The following is a 27313-nucleotide window of genomic DNA, read 5'->3' as shown; positions in this document are numbered from 1 at the left end:
GTCACCTGAGGCTGGAATCAAACCTGGGTCCCTGGCACTGTGAGGCAGCAGTACTAACCACTGAGCCACCGTGCCACACCATGCCGTGATAAAGAGATAACAATCTCTTGTTGTGCATTCCAATACTGTTTCATATCAATGATTACCACGACCTATAGCCAGTCACTGAGACATTATTTTGATCTCTGTGCTATCTCCACAAGTCAAAAAGCAGCTCTGCTTTGAAAATATAGTTGTCATGATAGCCAGGCAGATGAAACAAGCCTTGTGTGAGACTCTGTGTCAACAAGTTTTCGTGATGAAAATTTTTTTTGATTTTCTGGATCAGTTTCTGCCTCTATTGCTGACCAGTGAAGTGAGCTTTAATCTGGAATTGATGGTTTAACAGAGTTTGAGGCAGCATGAGTTAAAGAAAATCATCTTTTTCCTTCTTCTGATACTCTGACCTCAACTGCAGAAAGAAATATTTTTGAAAACCACAGTACCACAGAGATTGCAACATCACACACACATTAAAAAAAAGATGGCTTTGAAATGCTTCTTACACATCTTACCATCTCAGCATACATACGTTCTGTATGCTTACAGCGATTATTTATGGTCAGTTTTGAGTCTGGCACGTGCTGATACCCATTATCGTGTGTAAGTGTGTCCAAACCAAACTCCTGAAAAATCCACATAAGTAGTCTGGTTTACCTCAGACACAGTTCAATGTCTTTTCTTCCCTAAAGGGACATCATATTCATCTAAAGTAAGAAATTCTAGACAGAAATTGTTAAGGATCAAGGCTCACAAATCCACGGAGTCTTTAGAAACGTTCTGCTATTTATCACACCTAACCAAGAGTACACGGGCTTGCGTGGTTATAAGGATTAAGTTGGAAAGAGCACCAGGCCCCATGATAAGACTATTCTATTAATAAGCTTATTTGTCTGATATTCATAACAGTGCTCTGAGCTCTGGAGTATTCTGAACACACTTACCTATCATTTAAGTATCAGTTACAGTATTTCCTGAAGGAAGTTAACAGCTCCAATCTCTCACTGCCACTGTGTCACCTTAAAGCTCACTTAATCCTCAAGAGACTCCGCTTGTCCCTAGTGGGTTGTTACATTTATGTCATAACTGTAGTCCTGATGTTGGATCTCAAATCTCATTGAAGTCAGGCCAAGAAGTTGGGTATCCCTCGACAGCTACAGTACCTTGAGCTCCATGGTTTATAAGATCATTAGAAATAGGAGTAGAAGGAGGTCGTTCAGCTCATTGAGCAGCTCTGCAATTCAATAATATTCATTGATCCAGGCTCCAATGCTCACTGGCTTTCTGCCTACCAGTTGGCAATTATATTACAAGGCATTCCAAAAGCTTAAGAATACAATTCACACATACCAGCTTCCCAGTGTGGAAATTCTCCAGTGATGATCAGTCTTTCACTTGTTGTGTTGATACAGAAAAATCAATAGGGGTAGCACAGTGTCAGCCTGTTAGAGCCATGCAGTCCAAAAGGGGGAGAGTAAGAGTGACAGGACTCATTTGTACATGCTACAGATTATTGGGAATTTCTGTCTTTTGTGTTGGTGCAGTTTGGGAGGGGAGATTTTAGGATGATCTATGCTCCACACTCAGACACATAGATACCACTTTTTCTCCTAAGTTCATGTTCAAATTTTACTTTACCCACCAATAAACATCAGGAAATACAGCCAAACTTAGGAGTGAGGAGTCAGAGGGAAGTTATTGTTTTCCCTGAATAGGTTTGTGGAATAACTGACCAGGCAAGGCTACTGAAGGTGGTAGAACATGTGCAAAAACACTGGATTCGCTTCTGGAGAGTCTACCTGTGAAGATATTTAATCAGAAGGTGGGTAGATGGAGTTGAGAGTAAAGTCAAGACAGATTTGTTAAGGGAAAATTGTATTTACCGATCTTGATTAAGTTTTACGATAAGGCTTGATGAGGGTTTGTGGTGTATATGTGTTTTATGTGGTGCACGTGGGCTTCTAAAAAAACATTGGATAAAGTACCAGATAACAAGCAGGGTGATGGGGTTTTGTTGTTTTGCAGACTGGAGCAAGATATAAAAAGTAAAAAAACCAAATAACTGAAGCAGCAAGATATATCGTGGGATTCCCAACAAGCACTATTAAGATCACTGCTTTTCTTAATACTTGTTAATGCCTTAGACTTGGGAATGCTGGGCAAAAAAGATTGACACTGCAGTGGATATGAAACCGTTATAATATGAAATAAAATATTATAAACTGTGTGGATCGAGCTAGTCTTCAAGATGATACAGACAGTTTGGCAGAACAGACAGGTAAGTGACAGATTAAAGTTAGTGTAGAAAAATGTCAAATGGTACAACTCAGGAGGAAGAGTGAGGAGAGGAATATAAATCATGGGATAAAATTGAAAAGCAAGTACAGATGCAGAGAAACATGGAGGGTCCATGCACACAATTCGGTGAAGGTGAACGCATGTTGAGAAAGTATTTAATCGGTGGTTCATACAGGATCTTGATTTCTATCAATAGAGACAAAGAGTACAAAAGCACAAAGGTTAAAGTGAACCTTTATTAAATATTGGTTCAGCTTCAACTGGAGTATTGTGTCCAATTTTGGGCAACCAACTCTAAAGAAGGATCAGAAAACATTACAGAGGGTTCAGAAAAGATTTCCAAGAATGGTTCTCGGGATGAGGGACTGCAGTTGCATGTGCAGATTGGAAAATTTGGGGCTGCTACAGACGGTAAAGGTTGACAGATGTAATAGAGCTGGTCAAAATTGTGCAGAGTTTACGCACAGTACATCAGGAGAAACTGTTTAAATTGTGGAAGGGTTGCAACCAAGGGCACTGAGTTAAAGTGATTTAATCAAAAGAACCATAGGTGATGTGAGAAGAAGCATTAATATGGAGCAAATGTTTAGGATTGCAAATGCACAGCCTGAATAAATAGGAGGCATATTCAGTTGCAGTTTTCAAAAGGCTGTTAAGATAATTATTATTATGTAATTATCATTTTTAAATCTGCACAACTGTAGCAAACGAGTTGGAGTGTGGTCCAGCTGAGTTGCTCTGGAAGAGAGCAGCCGTGGCTTTATAAATGGAGGCATAGAGCACAACAGCAAGCAAGGTATGGGTTGGGTGGCACAGTGCCTCAGTGGTTAGCACTGCTGCCTCACAGTATCAGGGTCCCAGATTCAATTCCAGCCTCGGGTGACTGTGTGGAGTTTGCACATTCTCCCCCTGTCTGCGTGGATTTCCTCCGGGTGATCCAGTTTCCTCCCACAGTCCAAAAATGTGCAGGTCAGGTGAATTGGCCATAGTGTTAGGTGCATTAGTCAGAAGGAAATGGATCTGGGTGGGTTACTCTTCAGAGGGTCAGTGTGGACTGGTTGGGCCGAAAGGCCTGTTTCCACACTGTAGGGAATCTAATCTAGTCAGATGCATTGCTTCTTTGCTGTGACATTCCACGAGTCTATGAAATAAAAAGAAAATATCCTCGTCCTGGCCATTCTCCAAAGCTACGTTACCTGTTTATTCTCTTTTATCCATCTCACTCCATGCTGGGGAAGTTTTGTTCTTCTGCATACCCTTTCCCCAAACTCACTCAACCATTTAGAACAACAAGCATACCTAAGCATTTGCTTTTCTTCAAAACAAGGCATGCAGTTTTAAGCTTTAGTGAGATTCTGATAAACAATGATTGGCTTGCCAAGAACGATTCTGCTGGATCCAGATCTGTACAGAGTGTTTGTATAAAACACAACTATGTGGAATATTTGTACTTCAGCCCAGTAATCATTCACTGCAATCTAGCTTAAATCAAAAATGCTTTAAACACAATGCAATCTTCCAGAGTTGTTGTGTTGCGAGAGAAAGGAATTGTGCAAAGCAAGACAATATTCACTGCACTGTGCAAAACCAATAACCAATTGCTAGGAAACCTTACATCAAACAGAACCACTTTTCTAAAAGTGATAGGGCCTGTTTCACCACAATTACGCATTCTCCTCTATCCAGGTGCATCAGGGTGTGTTTATATGTGTTTCTTCAAGTGCGTCATTCTCTATCTGTATTTGTTGGGGTGTGCCATGCTGGCTCTGGATTTTCACAAGGAGGATACCTTCCAACATGTGCGACACTACCAGTGTTGAGGGGGATGGCTCCTGAACAGATCTAGCAGCTCATGGCTACACATCCCAGAGAGTGCTGCAGGGTATGACCAGCAGCGAGACAGGAAAGATTTAAAAGGTGCTGCGTGTATGGAATGAGCTGCCAGAGGAAGTAGTGGAGGCTGGTACAATTACAACATTTAAAAGGCATCTGGATGAGTATACAAATAGGAAGGGTTTAGAGAAATGTGGGCCAAGTGCTGACAAATGGGACTAGATTAATTTAGGTTGTCTGGTCAGCATGTACAAGTTGGACCGAGAGGTCTGTTTCTATGCTGTACATCTCTATGACTCTATCAGTATCCTCATGCCCTGGCCTATCCCTAACTTCACCATTATCACCAAACTAAGGATCAAAGTTTCATTGAGGACTATTGAAAAACTTACCAGGAGTAACATTTGGAATTGTACTTCCTGCAATTTCTCAAATACAAACTCACTAATCACTCAGATAGAACTGAGGAACTATAATGTGAGTTCCTGTGGTATATACATATTGCTCGAGAGCTGATAAACTATTATTTTTCTTGCTTGGTCAACTAACACATTCAACTCTGTATCACATGCCCAATTACACCATTGGCTTGCCTGTTGATTTGCACAGATTATGGATATATCCACTTAAACACATAAAGAGAACAGAGTCCTCCAAGTTAACAGTGCTGGTCTCTCGATAGGTGATGAATTTAACCTGAGGGTCACCATGTCTAAAGTGAGGTTGAGAAGGTGGTACCTTCACGTAACCTCACCTGGTGTGTAAATTGAATCTATTGATATCACTGTGCATCACAAACCAGCCATCCAGCCAACTGAGCTAAACACATAGTACAACAGTAGGGGTACCTGAAAGCAAGGTGCAAACCTGGTGAAACTACAACACAAGACACTGTGCGTGTTAAGCACCTGAAACAGAGTGGTATAGACATATGTCATAACTGAATTGGTTAGATTCCTTGTCCTACTCATTTAATGATCACAACAAAAGTTTGAATTTGAAAATGGAATGAAATTGCCAAGTATCTATACACAAATAGAAGGCCAGACGCAGCTCAATGTTAGTCAAGTTCCTTCAGTAACAAATAAGGAACAAATTTATTGCAAACAACACTTACTCAAAAGAAAGATGTAAATATTATTTACAAAAGGTTTAAACGTGCAAACATATACAACTACCCTGCTTGCAAAGTAATAAACACATACATAATTGCAGAGTTTAGAAAAGATTGTAAAACTCTGCAATGTATTATCTTAAAAGTACCTGGGCCACATCAAGTTTAATTCAGAAAAAACAATCAGAGATCATTCAAAGATTATCCTGTGGTCAAAGTCACTTTGGTCACAAGCTGTTGACATTGGGACTTTTTTTTTTCCAGGAGCAGGTATGGCTGGTTGAAGTCTTTTTACCTGGAGACAATTGAGGTAGATTCTGGATTCTTGATCAAGAACTCTTAGGTAGCAGCAATGGCATCTTCTCCTGTAGGAACCCTTCACTAACGGTGATGAGATATTCTAGTATGTTTACAACTCTCAAACTTTGATCAGAGATCTTTCAGAGAAAGAGAAAAGGGACAGGGTTAATAAAGCTGTTACCCTGGGCAAAATATCTCACTGTGTTCAAATCCAATAGATTTGTTACACCCACAAATTGGGTCAACTGACCTCTCACTGACAATGTTGTCTATTCAGTGTTGCCTGTTCAGTTGAACAGCTTGAGATTTTTAGAAATGTAATAGGGTTGTTGCTGCAGCATCTCCTTAACTTTCCAAAATGTCTTAGATATTGTTAATTGTCCAGTCAATTATATTAAATATTAAATTAAATTAATATTTGAGATAAAACACCTTCACAGCATAAAGCTAACCTAATCAGAGCCAACAGATCAGATCAAACTTCTGCAGTCCTATCCCAACCAGATATGTTGTTAGCAAAAGAGCAACTGGGGAAGGAAACTCTAGGAACATCCCCAACGTCCATGGTGCAATACCTCACAATATATTCAAAAAATATGTTTGTAAAAGAAAATGCAACGATCTTCGTCCAGAAGTGCTGAGTGTGTGAACCTGAAGTCCTCACCATCACAGATGTCAATCTTCAGCCAATTCAATTCATTTCATGAAACGTGAATAAAACACTGAGCACCACAGGTGTCACAAATCATATGAGCCCTGGGAACACCTTTGTTGTAATTCAGAAGTCGAATGTAAACAAGCCATGCCCCTGGCCAAGCTACTCCATGACAGCTACACAGTAGAATCGATAAAACAGAGTAAACAATTGCCCAGTATGTCCGTTTACAAAAAGCAGAACAAATCCAATCTAACCAATCCAAATCTCTGTCCAATCAGCTTATTCACACTTATCAATGGATGAAGAAATGTCAATTCTCCTGCTCCTCAGATGTTGCCTGACCACTGTGCTTTTCCAGCACCACACTCTTGACAATAAAGTGATGAAAGCTGTTGTTGACAAGGCTACCAAAGGACACTTACTCACCAATAGACTGCTCACCAAAATTCACCTTGGGTTTTGCAAGGAACACTCAATTTCTGACATCCTCACAGCTTTGGTCCACAAGTGGAAAAAAAAAAGAGTTAAAATTCCGGCAGTGAGGTGAAAGTGACCATCCTGAACATCAAAACAGCATTTGACTGAGTCTCGTATCAAGAAGCCTCTGCAAAATTATAATCAACTGAGATCAAGAAAGCAACTCTTCACTGATCTCATACCTAGCACAAAATCTCAACACCAGGAAATAACTTCAGGAGCTCTTCAGCGCAGTGTCCCAAAGCCAAATATCTTCAGCTCTTCATCATTGTCCTCTGGTAGTGAAGCACTCCGTGCCTACATGAAAGAAGATCTGACTGCATTCAAATTGAAGTTGATAAGTAGCAAATAATATTTAGATCAGCTACCAGCAATAAGAGAGAGTCTAGCCATCTGCCTTTGACATTCAACAGCATCAAAGGAAGAGCCATCATCAGTATCCTGATGGCTACTATTGACCAGAAAGTTAATTGAATGGGTCACATAAATCATGTGACTATAGGAGCAGATCAAAAACTGAGCATTGTACAGTAACTGATTCAACTCCTGATTTCCTGAAAACTGTCCATTATCTATGATGCACAAGTCAAGTGTGTGATAAATATTCTTCATTTACTTGGATGACTGCAGCTCCAACAACACTCAAGAACCTCAACACTATCCAACACACTTCATGAGCACCTCGAATATTCACTCTCTCCACCAGTGGAAATGTGGGGTGGCAGAGTGTACCACTGACAGGTTGCACTGGGGCGCCCAACAAGATCTCTTCCACAGCAACTCCGAACACTGTGATCCCCAACACCAAGATGGATACTGGCAGTAATCACATGGAAGACCACAATCTGCCTAGTTGTCCTCCAAATCACAACCCGCAGTGACGTGGAAATATACCACCATTCCTTCACTGGCACTGGGTTCAAAGGCTGGAATGTCCTACCTAACAGCATGGTGGGTTTACCTGCAGCACAAGAGATGCAGCATTTCAAAACAGAGTGTTTTCATCAGCAATTATGGATGGGGAATACATTTGCCCACCTGTGACATCCTCATTCCATGAATGAATTTTTAAAAATCACTGTATGGTTGCTGCCTCTTTATATCCATGCGTGGGTGTCACCTTATATACCCGTGCGTGGGTGCTTGTGTGTGCATTGATGTTTACGCCTCCTTGCATCTGCCAGTCAATGGTTTCTGTGGGGCTTTCAGCCTCATTTAACCCTATATCAGAGCAGTTTCATATTTACAGAAATATTTTTTTATTTATGCTGCTTCAGAGTGAAGTGGCTGAACCTGTCCTGCACTGTGTACAATTCTATCAGCTGCAAACTGAGAGAGGACCCATTTTATTTGTTAAATTTTACCAAGGGATAACTTCATGTCGTACGGAATTACACAACTCTGCTTCAACGACATCACTGCATTTGTAAGGTCTGCTTTCTGGCATTTAGATTAATGCCAGACACTGAGAAAGAGAAACAGCTCCCTGACACGCACTGCCCCAAACAACAGTGAATAATAGACAAAGACTCCAACTTCAAAATTCTTTGCTGCACATATTTATTGATACCTGCATTCATTTATTTTCCTTTGTATCTCTCTGGCCCTTCTCTCTTTCCACCTCTGACTCTCAGTGTGACTCCCATCGCAATCTTAATCATCCCCTTTTTTCACTCTGTTCCCCAAGGTCAAAAGAAAGGACAATCGTCTCTTTTCTTCCACAGACTTAGGAAAAGAGACCTCCAAGTACAAGTGAATTGTAAATCCAACTCCACAGGTCAGATTACAAACTCTCGACTGTCTTTTAGAAAAACGTTTAAGGACTGAAAGCTGTCTGCAGCACATGTCTAAATGTCTGCAGATTCACAGTAAGTTCAGCAAACTATGTCAACGAAGAATAGAAAGAGTTTTCAACAGGGTCTGTTATCTATTACAAGACCTCATTCCCAGTTAAATAATTCCTGCCCTGTGATGCTCCAGAGCAAGTTGAATTATGTTTCTCCTAGTTTGACCTATGCCTGTAGAAGTGCAAAATAAGGTGTTGGTAGAGTGCGACATAGCAACTGATGATGCTGAATTATCAATGTTGGAAAGGGTCTCAGAATCTGTCTTTCCTGATGCATGAAGAAAACATGACATATAAACGTACACCAGAACATCACAGTCAGACACACCGAAACATCCCACTCAGACACACCGAAACATCCCACTCAGACACACCGAAACATCCCACTCAGACACACCGAAACATTCCACTCAGACACACCGAAACATTCCACTCAGACTCACCGAAACATCACAGTCAGACACACCGAAACATCCCACTGAGACTCACCGAAACATCACAGTAAGACTCACCGAAATATCACACTGAGACTCACCGAAACATCCCACTCAGACACACTGATACAACACACAGAGGCTCACCGAAACATCACAGTCAGACACACAGAAACATCACAGTGAGACTCACCGAAACATCACAGTGAGACACACCGAAACATCACAGTGAGACACACCGAAACATCACAGTGAGACACACCGAAACATCACAGTCAGACACACCGAAACATCACAGTCAGACACACTGAAACATCACAGTCAGACACACTGAAACATCACAGTGAGACACACCAAAACATCACAGTGAGACACACCAAAACATCACAGTCAGACACACTGAAACAACACACAGAGGCTCACCGAAACGTCACAGTCAGACACACCGAAACGTCACAGTCAGACACACCGAAACGTCACAGTCAGACACACCGAAACGTCACACAGAGGCTCACCGAAACGTCACACAGAGGCTCACCGAAACGTCACAGTCAGACACACCGAAACGTCACAGTCAGACATAATAAAACTCTACACACTGACAACCTGAAGCATCACATCCCCACACTCACATCCAGAGAAACAAGGCTCTGTGAGCGAAGGATACAAATAATTCAGTCTCACCGAACTTTGTTCGTTTCCTTTCCTTGTCCCCTTGAGGCAGCTGACTGTTTTAGGTTCACATCCTCAGGTACCAATCACCTTCCTCTACTTGGCCAATGCATCATTCAAGTGAGTGCATTACGGTTTATCTTCTGATGTACAATCCTTCTCAGGAGCCTCCAATCTTTCTCTGAGGTAGCAGAATGTTAATATGGTTGGCCCTGTGCCTCACTTAAATTGCCCTGCCACAGAAAGACAGCACCATGAGTTCTGTTCTCCTTCCCTGTTATTACTTCTATGTTCATGATTATTCAGTTTGGGCTCGACACAAGTTTGTAGATGGGATGTCTGTAATGATGTATATTTTTGTATGCCATGCAGTGATGATATCTTTCCCACCACACAGCAGCACCCTGGCCTGCTGTCCCGTAATCTTGACCGCCATCAGTGCCCACTCTATTGAAACCAGAACCAAACCATCTCTTTCTGACCCCTATACACCATCTCTCATGACAACACATGTGAAAATGCACCATGATGTCAGTACAGGTTTGAAATGGACTCTCAATGTTCTAGCTGCTGTTAAAAATGAACAAACGCACACTAAATGCAATAACTATTTCCGATCATTGTTGTGCTGCGGACCTCAGCCAGAGTGGACAACCGGCAACAGATTTATGAACGAGCAAATGACCCACCTTCTGTAGACCCATTGTTTCATTATTGGGTGATCTCTAACAAGCTCCTGCAAATTCCTGTGTTGCTACCCTATCTAAATCACTAACTGGTTCAGATTTAATTATTTAAAATGTCGGAGCTTTAAAGGGTTAGAACCAAGTGCTCTCAGAAGAGTAGCCATTAGAATTTCACCCTCCCTTGCAATAAACCAGGTTTTGACCTCCTGCTGGGTACTGTGTTTGTGCTTTGGACACTAGAGGCAGACAAGGGCAAATTAATGTGAACCCTTCCACCAAAGAGTGGGCAGTCACTCAGGTTGTTTAAGCTCCAAGGTGGGTGCCCAATAGCCTGGTAAAGCATGATACATTGGAGGTTAGCTTGGTGCACTGCCCTAAAAGGCTCCCTGACACAAACCGGATTAACAAGTTACCACAGTATGTTGGTTCCCTCTCATCTGCATTCTCTCTCCTCTTTTGTTCTCAAAAAGAATCAGACTAGGAGCCTCACTATCCTGAGCTGGTGAGAAATCTCATCTTCCTTCCAGCCTGTTTGAATCTCCTGGGAATATCTTATCTTGGGCTTGTAGACTTCTGCTGTCAAAGTTATTGCGGTGTTTATATTTTTACTTGTTAGAAATGTTTCCCAAGTTGAATGCTTTTGGCCACGATTATCCTTTATTTCCAGAATCCCATAGAGAACAGGAGTATTTTTCACCGTAACATCATTTAATATATGAGATGATATGAAACCATGTCAGGTTGGGGACAGGGCTGAGGTATAGCGGGCCCTTAAAAATACATAATTAACAGTCGTGGCTTCTTAATCCTTCCCACAGATCTTAGTGCACATCGAAGTTACATAATCTGTCCACATTATTGGCACCAGAAGCAATCTGGATTGGGATCAAAATAAAGCATGCAAGTGGGTTCCAAACAAGCAACTTATTTTCCACCAGCTTTTCTTTCAATTAACATTTCCATTACCAATTTCCTAAGTAAAGAAAACCCTGTGGTGCAATGGGTAGTGCCATAGAATCCCCCAAATCCCTTACAGTGCAGATAGAGGCCTTTCAGCCCAACATGCCTGCACTGACCCTCTGAAGAGCATCCCATTTCCAGAGCCCCTCTTTTCCCATGGCCAATCCACTTCGACTGCACATCTTTCAACCATGGGAGGAAAGCAGAGAACAACCACACAGACCTGTCGAGAATGTGCAAACTCCACACAGACAGTCACCTGAGGCTGGAAGTGAACAAGGGTCACTCACACTGAGACGACAGCACTAACCATTGTGACACCATAACACTCCTGTTGTATCCCTGCCTCTGTAGTAGATTCAAATTCCACTGCAGGACTTGATGGCCAAACAGTTTGAGTCACAACCTGCAAACACTTCCAGTATATGCCAGTTGTAAGAGGAGGAGAGATGCCTGGTCAGCCATGTGACAGTCGAAATTTGGAGCCTCGATCATCGCCAGTCATTGCTCTCATTGCAACATGCCTGTAAAAGTGTCTGTTCCCCCAGTACACTCGGGGCCTGGTTTGGCTCAGTTGGCTGGCAGGAATCAAATTTATACCGATGGCACAGGGTGCAATTCCCCATTCTAGCTGTGGTGAATTTAAGGCTTGCCTCTGTGCTCTGTCCCTGGTTCAGATCTGAACCCACATTTGTGCCAAGAACTGAAACAAAAGAATAGGGGTTCTGACAAAAGCAAAGTGAAGAACCAAGCCCCATAACCCAGGACAATGCTAATTTTGGAAAGAGTAGAAGGGAAGTCCAGAAGCAACACTGTTTAACAGTGATAACAAAAAGTGTTCAGTGCCGCTCTCTCTAACAATTCATCACAACTGCTAGCTGGAACTATTCCATGGGGTAATGCTTTGCTGAAGGCAGGATTTCTTACAGCAATGGTTGGGGAAAAGAAATTCCCAACCACAAGGTCATGCAAAGCTTAAAATCAGAAAAGCCACACCATCAGACAGAAACAGGGATAAGAAACAAGCAGAAAAAAATAATGAATTGTATTTACATTATATTTTCCATAGCCTTAGGACATCTTAAAGCACCTTACTGCCTTTGCGGTACCTTTGAAGAATGGCCACTCTTGTACAAAGTTAAAAAACACACAACACCAGGTTATAGTCCAACAGGTTTATTTGGAAGCACTAGCTTTCGGAGCGCTTTCAGTGCAAAAGATTCAGTTGTCTAACACGATAGGGTAAGGTGGAATGTGGTGAGAAGTGCATTCATGTAATCTGGCTTGTAGCTTTCGGAGCACTTTCCAATGTTTCCAAATAAACTGGTGTTTCCAGTTCAACACCAGCACCTCCAAATCTTGTATGAAGATGCACAGCCAATTTGCATGCAGCAAGCTCCCATAAGTAGTATTGCGATAATGATCAGATAATCTGTTTCATTTTCTTTGATTGATGGATAAATGCTTGCCAAAACAACTGGGATAATTTTCCTGCTCTTCATCAAAACAGTGCTGTGGATCATTTGTACTCATGTAAGAGGGCAAGCAGGGTCTCAGTTTAATACCTTAACCAAAAGATGGTGCCTCCAACCACACAGCATTCCCTCATTGCTATACTCCTGTGTCAGGCTAGATTTTGTGTTCAGATCCTGGAAGGGAATTGACTCATAACCTTCTGATTCAGAGATAAGCGAGTTAGCAATGACACCACTGATGACATTAAGTGCACTGATAGAGATAGTAGGCACTTCAATTGTAAATGACTTCTAGAACTGCAAAATTTTCCATTGTCTAACATTATAGGACAAGGCGAAATGGGGTGAGAAATGCATTCATGTAATCCGGTTTATAGGGCTGTTATAAAGATTGCGTCAATTGCCTCGATGCAGGCAGGACTGTGGGACATAACCCAATCAGTCTATGCTGTGCTCTTCAATGGACTTTACAATGTCATTTTATTTCATTTTAGCAATGTTCCAATTCTTATAATCCATAAACTGGCACGTTTGCAATGTTTATTCCACTGGCACCTAGAAACCTCTACCCGAACAAAATCCTCCTCTTTGGAGTCCATAAGGGTTGTGAGCATTTTCAGGTCATCAGATTTTTTTTAAAAAAATAACATTTTGCTGATAAGTCAATATTCCAAAGGCTTTCAATGCTTTAACAATCTTGGTTGTTTTGTTCCACGTAACGGGGATAATTTTGATTTTGGGTGATAATGTAAGAAAGGAGTTATTTGTTCAGTCTTCCTTTATAGATTTTGCCTCATTTTCATTCAATAGAAGCCAACCAGGAAATGAATCAATAGCGATCAATGATACCCAAAGTCAAATTTAACCCCGTTGAGTTTTATATCTGCAGTTCAGAAAGTTTCATTTCATCCATGTCTTTCCTAGTAACTGCTCTCTTGACAAATTGGCTGCTGTCAATGTTGGACAGAAGCAATTTTTTTTCATATTATTCATTAAAAGAGTGATTCTTGTATTGTATCTACAGAATAGACAGCTCAGTGTGATGTATATAGCAGACAAAATGGCTTCATTATCAGAGCCTATGCAGCAATCAAGTGGAGGACACTTGGATCACTGATGTTTCAGTCTATACTGATTCAAAATAAAATAACAATGTAAAATATAATAATAATCAGTACAAAACTCGACAGAAGTAAGGCTAAACCCTCTGCCAGATTAAACACGAACAAAACGCATCATTTGGATGAAAACCAAATTGTTGTTAAACCATTTTACACATTTCGCATTGCACACTTTATTTCCCTGGCTGTTTCCGTCAAAAGATTCCGTCAAATACAGGTCAGCAGAGTGACATATGATTTAGTGTCGATAGGTATGTGGCTAGACACTGAAATAAAACAAAGAACTGTGGATGCTGGAGATCTGAAACAAAAACAGTAACTGCTGGAAAAACTCAGCACGTCTGGCAGCATCTTTGGAGTGTGAGCGAGAGTGAATGTTTCATCAGGACTGGTTATGTGGCTATATATAAAATTGGAGAATGAGCTAGGAATGAAGTACACACTTAATGAAAAGACTCTGATGGGTCAGAATAAACCCAGACCGAGAGACTCAAATACATCTATTCATTAAAGTGAGTGCTGAGGTAGCAAAAGCCATAATATGGCCCAACAGGCCACTGAGTTATACAAATAGGAATGCATATACAAGAAGGATGTAAATCTATGAAGAATTTTAACATCCACACCACATCCACCCCCAAACCCCAGTCCTCAATAATATGTAAAAAATAATTAGGACGGGTTTAAATCAATTAATATGTGAAACCTAATCATAATCATTCATGAAGACAACTATGTCCATTCTAAATGGGTGGCACAGTGGCTCAGTGGTTAGCACTGCTGCCTCACAGCCCCAGGGACCCAGGTTTGATTCCCACCTCTGCCAACTGTGTGTGGAGTTTGCACATTCTCCAAGTGTCTGCGCGGATTTCCTCTTGGTGGTCCAGTTTTCTCTCACAAACCAAAGATGTGCAGGTTAGGTAAATTGGCTTTGCTAAATTGCCCAAAATGTAAGATGTATTAATCAGGAGTAAATATAGGGTAGGGGAAATGGGTCTGTGTGGGTTACTCTTCGGAGGGGGCGGTGTGGACTTGTGGGGCCAAAGGGCCTGTTTCCACATTTAGGGAATCTAATCTAAATTTCGGTGCTTTGGAGGAGTCTAGGGGACATGTATGTCAGTACAATATATTAATAAATCTTTTTTCTCTCAGATTGTAAATTAAGCCATTTAAATTTGACACTGCCAGCTTCCCCTTGGTTTAAAAAACCAGGTAGCTAAAGGGAAGCAGTGGCAGGGAATGATGCAGGTAAGTACTGTTCTGAATTGCACACAGACCAGGGTGAGAGAGAGAATTTCCCTGCCAGCCACACAAACAGATCTTCAACCACGATTAACTGATCTACCACTTAAACTGCTCTGATTTTCCCCTCTGTCCCTCACTCCTCATTGCCACATATCAAGTTTAACTTCCCGCTACCTGTATTCCACCTACCAGTGTATTCCATCTGCCACTCTCCTAGCCTATCCAAATCCTTCTGCAGCCTCTCTGCTTCCTCAGCACTATAGCTGTCCCTCCACCTATCTTTGTCTCATTTACAAACACGGATGCCCTGGTATAGGCTTCAACCTTCTCTGGTTGCCAGAGACCGTACCAGGGGACACCAACTAGAGCCTCCCTCGCTTGGCAAAATGTATTCCTCCCACCACCCAAGATTGTGCCCCTGTTCCTTCTCCACCATCAAGTAAACAATGTGATCTATGATTTAAAGTAAGATGTTGGTTGGGCCACAGAGAGAAGACAATTTTGTAGATTTTGGGGTTTTGCATGGTAAACGGAAATTCAATATGGATTCACCAGGGTGTAACCAAATATCACAATCTATGGGTTATATGATTCGGAGATGCCGGTGTTGGACTGGGGTGTACAAAGTTAAAAATCACACAACACCAGGTTATAGTCCAACAGGTTTAATTGGAAGCACACTAGCTTTCGGAGTGACGCTCCTTCATCAGGTGATTGTCACAATCACCTGATGAAGGAGCGTCGCTCCGAAAGCTAGTGTGCTTCCAATTAAACCTGTTGGACTATAACCTGGTGTTGTGTGATTTTTAACTATGGGTTATATGGAAATACATGAGATACCGTGATCAGGGTAGGCTAACAGGAAACTTAATAAAGAATTTTAAACTTAATTATGACAAAGTGAATAGGAAAAGGCTCCTTCCTCTGATTGTGATATTAATGACAATAGGTATGTCAATTTAAAGTATTGCTAACAGTGAGGCAAGAGGTTATGAAAATTTTATTACATAGAGGACTATAGCATGCAGGGAGCTGTTGAGTCAGGAGATCTTGCATCTTTTAATTAGATAAAAATACAGGAAGCCGAAGGGCTAGAGGAATTGGCTACATTTTGTTCTAGCAAAATGATGCCACAAACATCAAGAGACAAGAGGCTCCCTTCTCTCCTGTAAACCTCTGTAGTTCTATTGTAAAATATATTTGCAGATCAAGGAAAGTGATCTAGGTGCAGAGCCGAGGCATTGCTAATCACCAAGATGCTTTGAATTTGAACCTCCTCCTTTCTCTTCATCTACACAAGCTGCATATTCTGCAAGCAAAGCATTTGCAGGCATCTGTGTGTCAGAGGGAATAACTTCCTACCCAGTGCATTATTTGTTACTTTATTTAAATACAACGTCACAAAGTGATCCTGACAATCTGACTGCCAATTAATGTCCCATCACCGAACAAGATTTATTTCAGGATTCATAACAAATTATCGAACATTGATCACAGCAGCCCTCTTCAACAGTGTTGTAGCACTACAAGAACTCCAGTGGTTCAAGAAAACAGGGCACCACTACCTTCTCAAGAGCAATTAGGGAGGGACAGGCAATATATAATAGCCTTGCTGGAGACACCAAATATACTAGAATCACAGAATTCCTACAGTGCAAAAAGAGGTCATTCAGCCAATGGGGTCTGTACTGATCCTCTGAACAGCATCCCACCCAGAGCCAGCCCTCCACCCACCCTATACCCACGCTCAGCATGGCCAATCTACCTAACCTGCACATCTTTGGACGGATGGAGGAACGTTGAGCACCCGATGGTAACCCACACAGACACAGAAAGAACATGCAAACTTCAAACATCTAAGGCTGGAATCAAACCAGGTCCCTTGTGCTGTGATGCAGCAACAAGGCTAATCACTATACCACCCTGCTGCTCCAATATTGTTTTACATTCCTATGCTCATCTTATAACATACCGTGAAGCATTTAAGATGATATTGCAAAAGCCAGTAGATGGAGGGCCACATTTTATGCTTCCTCCCCTCAGTTCCTTGAACATGAGCGGCTTAGGTAAGTGTTTGCCTTCAGGTTTAAATTAAGTTGGATTGCCACGCTTCAGAGGCCACCTGAATCTCCAGTGTATGTAGCAATGACACTGATAAATCTCACTTTCAAAATAATTCAAGGTGTAGGCACAGGTAGACAACACCATTTAGGAGGATGGGAAAATTGCTGTAAATCAAATATATTGTGGTGGCTGCAATTAAGGGGGAGTGTCATGAGAAGTGGAAAAACACCAAAAAACTTTCTGGACAGTGTTAGAAGCTTGGCAACCAAACAGGATCTTTGCTGAGAGTGAAGGAGCTGGGCATTAAGTAGTAGAAAGTCAAGAAGAGATGTGTCCTTAAAGCGGGTACAAGTCTCTCGACAAGTGACAAAGCAGTCCAAAATCTGGCTGCCCTTTTAATCAACGCTGACATCAAGGTAGTGGGTTGTCGTCCTCTCCAATTGATAGCACCACCCATACACACACACACTGGGACATGCTGCAGGAAACTGCTGCCAAATGTCTGTTAATGCCGCCACTGATCTAAACCCAGCACAGTCAGGTCATCACAGACAATTCTCAGGTGTGATGTGAAGATGCTGGTGTTGGACTGGGGTGTACAAAGTTACAAATCACACAACACCAGGTTATAGTCCAACAGGTTTAATTCTCAAGTGAGCTGTCTAGTCAAATGCATGTGCCAACAGCTGGTGGTTCTCTTCTCGTTTTCCGTTATAACTGCATCATCCCCCCCGCCAGGTGAAAGATATTGATTCTATGGTGGAATTTTGCTGCAGAGCAAACAGGACTAATGGTCAGAAAGGGAAAATGAGGTAAAAAGACTTCTTGGTTTCACCACTTTTGGGAATCCGTCTACTGGCACAGAGTTCAATTGCACTATCAAAGAAAGTCTTTAAATTTTAAAGCATTATTGCCATAGCAATGTTCAACACCATGAGGACATATAGGTGTCTCCACTGCCCAGCATCCACTCAGATGCAAACACAGTGGCACCATGTACTTAACTCAATCAGGTTGGAAAGCCCTAATGGTTGGAAAAAAAGCAGGAGCTCAGTATTACAGGGTTTCATTGCAACCTCATCTGTCAAAGAATAACATACAAGAACAGGAAGTGTTCATTTAATCCCCCAAAATTGTTCCATCATTCAATGAAATCATGACAGGCCTGGGACCTAATTTCATAATGTTTTGCCCCATACCCCTTAATATTATTAGATAACAATAACATATCAAGCTCAGATTTAAAATGTTAGACCATTTTAGCATCAATTGCTACTTGCAGCCTAGAGTTGCTGAAGGATTGGTCCATCATCAGAACTCTTTCCCAGCCCAGACCCATTCCCAAAGGCCAGGGATGGACAAACCTGCACAAAGTTGTTGGGCACCTCCATTTACAGTTCTTCCTGTGTTTTTGGCCTGTACCTGGTCCAGACTATCAGAGCTTGCCACTGCTCTGGATTTGGCAAGATGTTCAACTTCAAGATTGAAAAGTTTTCCAAAAAAACAATTATTTCATGGTAGCCGCTTCCAAAAGGTCCATCAATGTTTTGCTTTAATTTGCCTTTAGGAAGCTAACATTAGAGGCACCCCTCCACACTCTCTTTTGCCGGTATGTCAGCAGAGTATGTACCACACAGGCCTATGTAAACTGAGATCCAAGGAAAGAGAACGACAAATTGCATCTGTCCACCAATCCTGCCGTAGTTTTGAGGGAAGTGGTGGAAAGGGTGGGCACAAAAGCATGTATTTCCCCACAGCAAATCCCTTCAGTACACGTAACTGTGGGGTTTGCTTCTGGATTTGCTTCAAGCTCAAGACATACCATAAAGAGAAATGGCACCTGTCTGAGAAAAGAATAGCACAGTCGCTGCAGACCACTCGCAACAAACTGCAAATGTAAAGCACAAGGCAACAAACTGCTTCCTCATAATGAAACGCTGGTGAATAAACAGGAGTTTCATCTGTTGCTCACTGAACAAAAAACAGAAAAGTAAAGAACTTGAATTTATTTTAGCCCCCATCAGGTCTCGCAGTAACATCCCAGAGACCTTCATGTTCAATAATTTACTTGGCAATGCAATCCCTGGTTTTATGTAGGCAAGCAGTATGTAGTTACACAGTATGTAATCCTTACTGACCCTTACCCTGCTGAATGAACAGGACCTTTATACAGTGACACAGTGAGTACCATTAGCCTGTTAAATAAATAGGAGTTCCATACAGTTACGCAGGGAATAACTCTTAACCTGCTAAGAAAAACGAGGAACTCTATATAGTTACACAGTGCTCAATAAAATGACTCCTTTTAGGAGGGAAAAGAAAATCCTTGAATCCTTTTTGATGTAGTCAGCCTGTGGCCAGATTTGTTTAGAAGGTAATTTTCAACTAATTTATTTCGTTTAATTTTGGGAGGCCCTCTGCTTGTTTTGGATCCAATTTTTCTCTGCTTCTTCCCCAAGTCATTAGCTCATAACTGAAATGAAGTCCCACAGGTACTGAGCACCCTCCGGTAGACTGCAAGACCCAAATGGCAGGTTGTCATGCATAAGCTTAGGCCATTGAGTGGCAGCAGAGCTGAATATGAGGGGGTGGAGGGGGAGGAGGTAATGGGATGGGATTCCAGGTTTTGTTCACGGCCTTTGTGATTCACTGTCGTATAACTGTGCCATAACGTAACCACCCAATTCACAGATCTGTCTATTCAACAAGAAGAAACATAATTTTCTTTAATGTGCAAAGTTTCTCGCCTCCCCCACCCCAAAAAAAGTATAAGGAGCAGTGCTGTTGCTAGGCAACCGGCCCACAGGAGCAGACAGCGGACCTTGCTTCATGCTCTGGTGACTCACACACATGACTTGACTTGGAGCCGCTCTGACCTGTCAGCTCGTCAGCGCACTCGCTGCTAATACGATCCTGTGTCGAGCACATCGGAGGCACCAAAACCCAGTCGCAGGGAGGCTCAAGCTCATGTCCTGGCATTAAGAGGAACTGTCAGTGATCTGAACGGATGTCGAGAGACTGAGGAGAATCCGATCACAACAGGTCGGACTGGTCAAAACCAGCCAACATAAAGCCCCTGCCAGCCATCAAAGGCCTCACTATCCTGGTCGCCAGGCCCACTCCATGCATCTTCTGAAGAGGAATGTTGAAATCAGACTATCCCCTGTAACAGAATGTGTTCTCTCTTCAAGAGGAAAAGAAATCTGCTGTTTTGCAAGCAAACAAAAGGTGCTTCTTGCATACTCCAGTCAGCTGTGAGACTGTTCCAATTTGCTCGTGAGCAGCTCTGTGCTTTTCAACATGCAAACCACAAAGAACAATTTTGTTCTCTCACAATAACGTTGATGGCTAAGCATTTGCTGCAAACCAGGACTGGGCCAAGGCAAACCTCCTGTGGAAGGAACCAGACCGTGAAACAAAACAACCCCACACCACTCAGGCCTTCCCCACCCCCACCTTCACTTCGGTTTAGATTTCATTGTGGTTGTTTGCCAGGTTTTAACAAAGTGCTCCAAGTGTGATACAGCAGGGCACAAGAAAAGTTAAATATCCAATCCAGGTTGGAAGTTACCTGAATCCTTGTTATCACAGTGTGACTAAGCCTGAACCTGTTGAATAAACAGTAAATTTACGCATTTTTGATTAGAGGAAGATCCTGCTGAATAAATAGAAACTCTGTACATTTACAAAGGAGGAACCCTTGCTCAGCTAAATAATGTCTCGAACAATCTTAATTCTGTGGCTGCATAGTTCCTTTCACTCCATAAAATGACTCCTTCACTATCTGGATGTAATAAAGTCCAAACAGGGAACTGCTGGAGTAGGTGGGAGGAGTGAAAGTGAACAGTCAGCCTTTGCAGGACATTGTTCAGTTAAGATAAAATGTCCTTAATCTTGCAATAACAGGGATTCTCCCATTCCTGCTGACTCTCCCACGCCTGCTGCCTGTCCCACTCCACTGGCTCTCCTTATCCTGCTGTTTCTTTCACTCCTGTTTGCTCTCACTCTCCTGCACCTCGCTGGTCAAGCATTCCTACTGACCCTCTCACTCTGTCAGAAATGATGCTTCCAGTCTTTGCTGCAGCTCTCCAAGACAGGCTGTGTCCAAATTTGTTGGGCCAAGGCATTAGCTTGGACTGGTCAGTGTCATGGGCAAGCAGGCCCTTCTGGCACAGCCTGGATGAGAAAGCACAGAAGACAAGCAGATTAAGAAGCTCATCTCTGTGGCCTTGCTGTTAATGCTGTATATTTTCCATTACTGTTTCAGATCAGCAGTCAGAAGATTGCAAGGCCTGAAGATCATCAAGGTGCTGATGAAAATCAGTTGCCCACCTCTGAGCTCAGGTTCTAGAGTATGACCAACAAATCCCTGAAGATCCAAACCTGGGATGTGGAACTGGGAAGCTGAATCTAATCGTGTGAGTGTACTGAATCTGTGCCTATTATATACACAGGCACAGGCTGTCCCTTAAGAAAATAATAGTGGAAACCCTGGTCCCAACATACAGAGGATATGCATGTGACACCACTTTTAATTACTTACTATGCGCAAAGGTGAAGGGTTCCCTGGGAGCAAAAGCCAAATAATTTATCCCTCTCACATTTGGCCTCTCTCTAAATTTGTGCTGTCCTCCAACCTAAGAAGTACTGCTTTTCATTCAATATAAATGCGTGCAAGCCACTTAACTACACAGCAGAGAAAGTGAATAGACCTGCCACATAATCAACATTCTCTTGACACAGAAATTGGTTGGGTTTATCACAGAAATTGCCCTTAAGGAACTGGAGAATTCCAGGGGCCCTGCCTTTACCTCACTGAATAACCAGGAACTTTGTGTAATTACACACTGTGTAATCCTTACCTTGTTCACAACTTGCGATGAATAACCCTTACGCTGCTGAATATGTTTCAACTCGTACAGTATTCACCTCTTCAAAAGCTACTAAATCTCTGAACACATTGCAATGGTTCACCATATAGACTGCATTCATGGGACACCAGAGCCAACTTGCAGCCACTTCCTCCTCAGAGTGTAAATTACCACACGGCCCTGGCTTCATTGGTTCCAGTCTCTCATTTTATTGCACAACACTCTTGGCACCGTGATTCAAGTGACTTTGGCATAAACATACTTGCCAAAATAACTGATCCATCCAGTCATACTTAGCAATAGTCCACAAAATGCTGGCGACTTCTTTATCCACTTCAGAGACAAGTAAGAGGTTACAGTTTGATGGCCACTAACTTATTAAACATGGAATCTCTCCCTCTCTCTACTGTCTGCCATGGGCACACTGGAAGGATTTGCAACCGGATTATTGATCTGTTTGAGCAGAGGAATATAGAAAATAGGTGAAGGGGTAAGGCTATTCACACCTAGGACTTGAAAGAGGAAACATGTTCAACCAATTTATTGAAATTCTGGGAGAATGTAACATGTGCTGTGGTTAAAGAGGAATTAGTTGAGGTACAGCACTTAGATTTCCAGAAGGTACTTTGTAAGTTGCTACATCAAAAGCTACCGCAGAAAATAAAAGCTCAAAGTTTAGGTGGGGTTAACATATTTACCCAGACAGTAGATTGGCCAGCAAACAACAAACAGAGTAGGTATCAAATGTATCATTTTCTAGTGGCAATATGCAAAGTGTGGCATACCACAGGGATTAGTGCGGAGGTCACAACATTTTAATAATATAGAGGAACCTCAATTATCCAGCATTCGATTTTCCGAATTTTGGATTATCCAGACAAGATCGCAAGATCCCAATGTTTGTGTAAACTGTGTTATCCGGCATTCACTTATACGAACATTCGATTATCCGAACAAAATACAGCTCGCCCATGTCGTTCAGATAATCAAGGTTCCTCTGCATACAGAAATGACATACAAAAGGTGACTGAATGTTTGGTCGCTAAATTTGCTGATCACAAACATATTTAGGGAAGTAACTTATGGAGGGGACATTAGGACAACAAAGGGATCTCGATAGATTATTAAGTGAGCAAAGATCTAACAAAAGGAGGATAATGTGGGAAAATGTGAGACTGTCCATTACAACAGGAAGAGAAAAGGAGCAGCATGTCATTAAAATGATCTAAGTGTCCTAGTGAACCGTAAAACGTAACAGCAAGAGTTAGGAAATCTAAGAAAATGTTAACATTTACTGTGAGGGGATTTGAAAACAAAAGTAGACTGCTTTACTTCAGTTATACAGGACATTTGTAAACCACATCTGGAGTATTGCATTGGTCTCCTTACTGAAGGGTGTCAAGCAGTCCACAGAAGGATCACTAGGCTAATCTCTGGAATGGGCTGGTTATTCTATGAGGAAAAGTTGGTCAAGCAAAGCATGCATCCAGAGTTTTAGAAGACTTGATTGAAAAAAATTAAGATCCAGGGGTTATTTCAGCTTGTATATGGAAAGTATGTTTCCTTCTGGAGAAGAATCTAGAACCAGGGGTTATGGTTAAGAATAAGAGCTGCGCTCTTAAGACAGAGAAGGAGAATGATTTTTCTTTGATATTGCTTGAGACTTTAAAGGCAGAGGTATCAAGGGGGTAGAGGGATATTGGAGGTAGGCAAGAAGGTGGAGTAAAAGTTACAATCAGCTATCAGGCTTGCAGAGACAAGTCGGTCACTCTTGTTCTGAATTCATATGCTTGTATGATAAAGATGTGTATAACCCAACACTGATTCCAACAGGCACTCAACAAGTTTCTGGGAAACACAGCAACAACAACGCACATATACTGCACTTTAAAGGATATCAATTGTGGCCTCTTGGGCAATCCCAATTTTAATGTGCCAGTGGCAATAGTGCCTTCAATTGCAAAGCTTCTAAACTCCTGAATTCTGTCCCAAAATTTCTCTGTCTCTCTGATCATCTTATGGATGCCCCTCAATAGCCTACAATCTGTAAGCAAGTCTTTGGTTATACAGACTCAGAGATGTACAGCATGGAAACAGACCCTTCGGTCCAACCCGTCCATGCCGACCAGATATCCCAACCCAATCTAGTCCCACCTGCCAGCACCCGGCCCATATCCTCCAAACCCTTCCTATTCATATACCCATCCAAGTCCTAAATAACACCTTTGGATATTTGGACATGAATATATCTCCTCACAACCTCACCACAAACCTTCCACCTGACAAGATCTCTCCACTCTGCAGGCACCCTGCCTCTATTCCTGATGAAGGGCTTTTGCCCGAAACGTCGATTTTCCTGCTCCTCGGATGCTGCCTGACCTGCTGTGCTTTTCCAGCACTACTCTAATCTAGGCCCAAGGTCCTGTGTCAGACCGGTTTTCACTAAACAACTCTGGGATTGGCCACCATTTTTGTTGCCAGTTTGACTGTTTTAAATCCCCAGACTCACATATTCAGTGGTTCCCTGAAGAAAAGTAGGTCATCTGCCTAGTAAACTTTTTCAGCATACTGCTGGGTATGCTGATCTGAAAGAGGCCAGATCCAAGACTCACTACCTTGCCTTTGGAATGCAGCTGAATGGGGCACCCCTTGGACATTACTGCGAGAAATTGAAGTGGGAAGACTTGGAATGCTATTTCCTACCTCCTTACCACAATAACACTGGGTCTGCAATTATTTGTTGTGCAGACCATACTCAGAAGAAACCTTGGAAAAATTGGCTTAGGTAATCTTCACTTCGGCTTTTCTGCACTTTATACTATTTGGTGTTATAGTCAGGAAACCTACTCACAAACCTGGAAAATCAGCATGGAGTGTCATGGAGAAGTCAGATAGGGATACATGTGGTTCATTCTCTACAGACCATTATCTCGTATGATTGCTATTTGGGCTTTGGATTAACAGAGGATTGCAGCGTGTGCCTGGCATTAATGTCATGGCATGCAGTCACAGTCAAAACATCAGAACAGGGGAATTATTGAGGAATTTAAGAACACCATTGGACTCTACTTGCCATTCAAGTGGCAGTCTTGCATCTGAATTACAAGGCCCCAAATTCAAGTCCCACTCCAGAGCTTGGGCGCAAAATCTGACACATTTTGAAGAGAATGATGAACCATTGGGGGTGATGAGATGTTAATCTGAGGCCCCATCAGTCAACTCGTTTGGGTGTAAAAGATCCTATGGTACTATTTTGAAGAAAGGGCAGGAGAGTTATCCCTGGTATCCTGGTCATTATTTATCACTCAGTCAGTGCCACTAAAAGAAAACAGATTATCCGGCCACTGTCATACTGGTGCTTATGGGAGATTGCTTTGGGCACATTAGCTACTGGATTACTCACTCAATACAGTTCATTGGCTATGAAGTACTCTGAGACTTCCAGGTTTCATAGCCAACCTTACCACAGTTAATGTTTACCACACCAGATGAGGATATCCCAAGGCCTGTGATGTGTTGAAGGGATACAAATCGTGGCCAATCTTTGGAATCAGAGCACAATTGCAGAATCAGAAAATCAATTGATTTAATCAGCTCATCGGCTCATGTTAGACTGATGCTGTTTTTTGCCAGTAGTACTGTTTGTGACCAGAATGCCCTGATTAAAGCAGAACAGTTGAGAGGTATTTACTCAGGGCAGGGAAAAATGAAGTGTAGAGGTGATCACGCACATACATGAATCATACAGGGCAAACACTTACAGGCCATTAAGACACACATGGGAAAACCGAGCAACTGCTCGCCTTACTCTCTCCTACAGGTGACTTATTACCTCAAGAGGTCAAAGACATTTTTTTTGACAAAAATCACTTCCTGAAAACAGAATCTGTCCTTCTTTAAATGTCTCTACAATATGCGTGCAATACAGAGTGTCTGTATTCTAAAGTGGAGACAGAGAAAGAGAGAGAGAGAGAGAGAGAGAGAGAGACCCACAGTCCTGGAAAACTGATATTTTTATCCAAGTTATGTTTTGCCTCGGGCACGACGAAAGCTAATTTTACAACAGTTTTGCAGGCTGTGGAGTGAGCAGCCCCAGTGTGGATTTACCAGAACTGCCTCCTGGCAGCCATTGCTGTTTACTTACAGATATTCTCGCTCCCAAGTCTTTCTGGTTACTGTAAGAGGAGAAGAGTCACCATCAACAGCAATTACCTGACTGGTTTCTCTAAAGAAAAGGCCAAGGAAACCAGTAAGTTGGGTCAGCTTGTGGATGGGCTACTCGTTGTAATATTCAACTGCACAGATCACAGCACCATCTTGCATTATATAGCACCTTTAATATTGCAAAAAATACCAGGATGCTTTGGGGGGAGCCACATGGAGGGGTTGCTTTCAGGCAAGTGTTGACACAGGAGCCAAAATAATAGGCATTAGGATGGGTGGGTAAACATCAGTTACAAAGGTTGTTTTTTAAAGAGTATCTTGGAGAATGGGGGGGCTGAGGGGGGATGGAATGATTGAGGAAATGAATCCATTGCCAGTATCTAAAACTACCCTTGGTGCTGTAAAGGAATTCAAGAGTGGATGGGAGATCAGTTTGGAGGACATCACGAAGGATTGTATAGCTGGAGAATATAGGATCATTGATGATTTGAGCACAGAGATCTGAAGGGCCAAATAGCATACTTGTGCTCCTAATTCATAGGTTCACATGTTCACTCATTATTGGTCACAGTAGACATTAACAATTTACGCACTGAAAACAAATGCACAATTTCTATATTTGCAGGTGATATCAAGTTGGTGATAAAGTCAAAACTGATCAAGACTGCAGCGAATTACAAGAGGACATCAGTAAACTTGTGGAATGAACATACAGTTGACAAATCATTTCAAACATGGTTAAGTGTGAAGTCATTACATTTTGGGAAGGAAAGTCCTTTTGGGAAGGAAAATCTAAATGTGGTAGAAGAGCAAAAGGATCTGAAGTTCAAATACACAAATCACTAGAAGTAGTGACACAGATTAATAAAACCACTTTAAAAAGTCAAACCACATTCTTAACTTTATTTTGACAGCAACAGAATTAACTTTATTTTGACAGCAACAGAATTGAAGAGTGAAGAGTGTGCAAAATTTTTATTGACCCTTGTTTAGATCAGTTACAGTGTTGATTTGTATTCTAGTCATCCTATAATGAAAAAGATATAGAGCAGAGGA

At 42.0% G+C, this 27313-nt stretch overlaps 1 protein-coding gene and 1 long non-coding RNA gene across 5 annotated transcripts in view; one reads left to right on the top strand and one right to left on the bottom strand.

Moving 5' to 3' along the window:
* The window catches only part of mn1b (meningioma 1b), a 135263-nt gene that overhangs the window by 45673 nt on the left and 62277 nt on the right, over positions 1–27313 (bottom strand). Inside the window, exon 2 of one of the 4 annotated variants that reach the window (XM_043715622.1) lies at positions 5362–5721. The exons of the other annotated variants lie outside the window; for them this stretch is intronic. Within the exon in view, the coding sequence (XP_043571557.1) occupies positions 5714–5721 (8 nt within the window). The 3' untranslated portion in view covers positions 5362–5713. Of the gene's footprint in view, positions 1–5361; positions 5722–27313 lie in introns of those variants that run through there. 4 annotated transcript variants of the gene reach the window in all.
* LOC122562622 lies at positions 20104–27122 on the top strand. The gene is made up of 3 exons (XR_006315377.1): positions 20104–20450; positions 21490–21640; positions 26883–27122. It is a non-coding gene; the product is annotated as an uncharacterized LOC122562622 (long non-coding RNA).

Source organism: Chiloscyllium plagiosum, chromosome 25 (genome assembly GCF_004010195.1).
Source record: "Chiloscyllium plagiosum isolate BGI_BamShark_2017 chromosome 25, ASM401019v2, whole genome shotgun sequence".
NCBI classification, from domain to species: domain Eukaryota; kingdom Metazoa; phylum Chordata; class Chondrichthyes; order Orectolobiformes; family Hemiscylliidae; genus Chiloscyllium; species Chiloscyllium plagiosum.
Note: the sequence above shows the minus strand (reverse complement) of the source record. Positions and strands in the feature narration are given on the sequence as shown.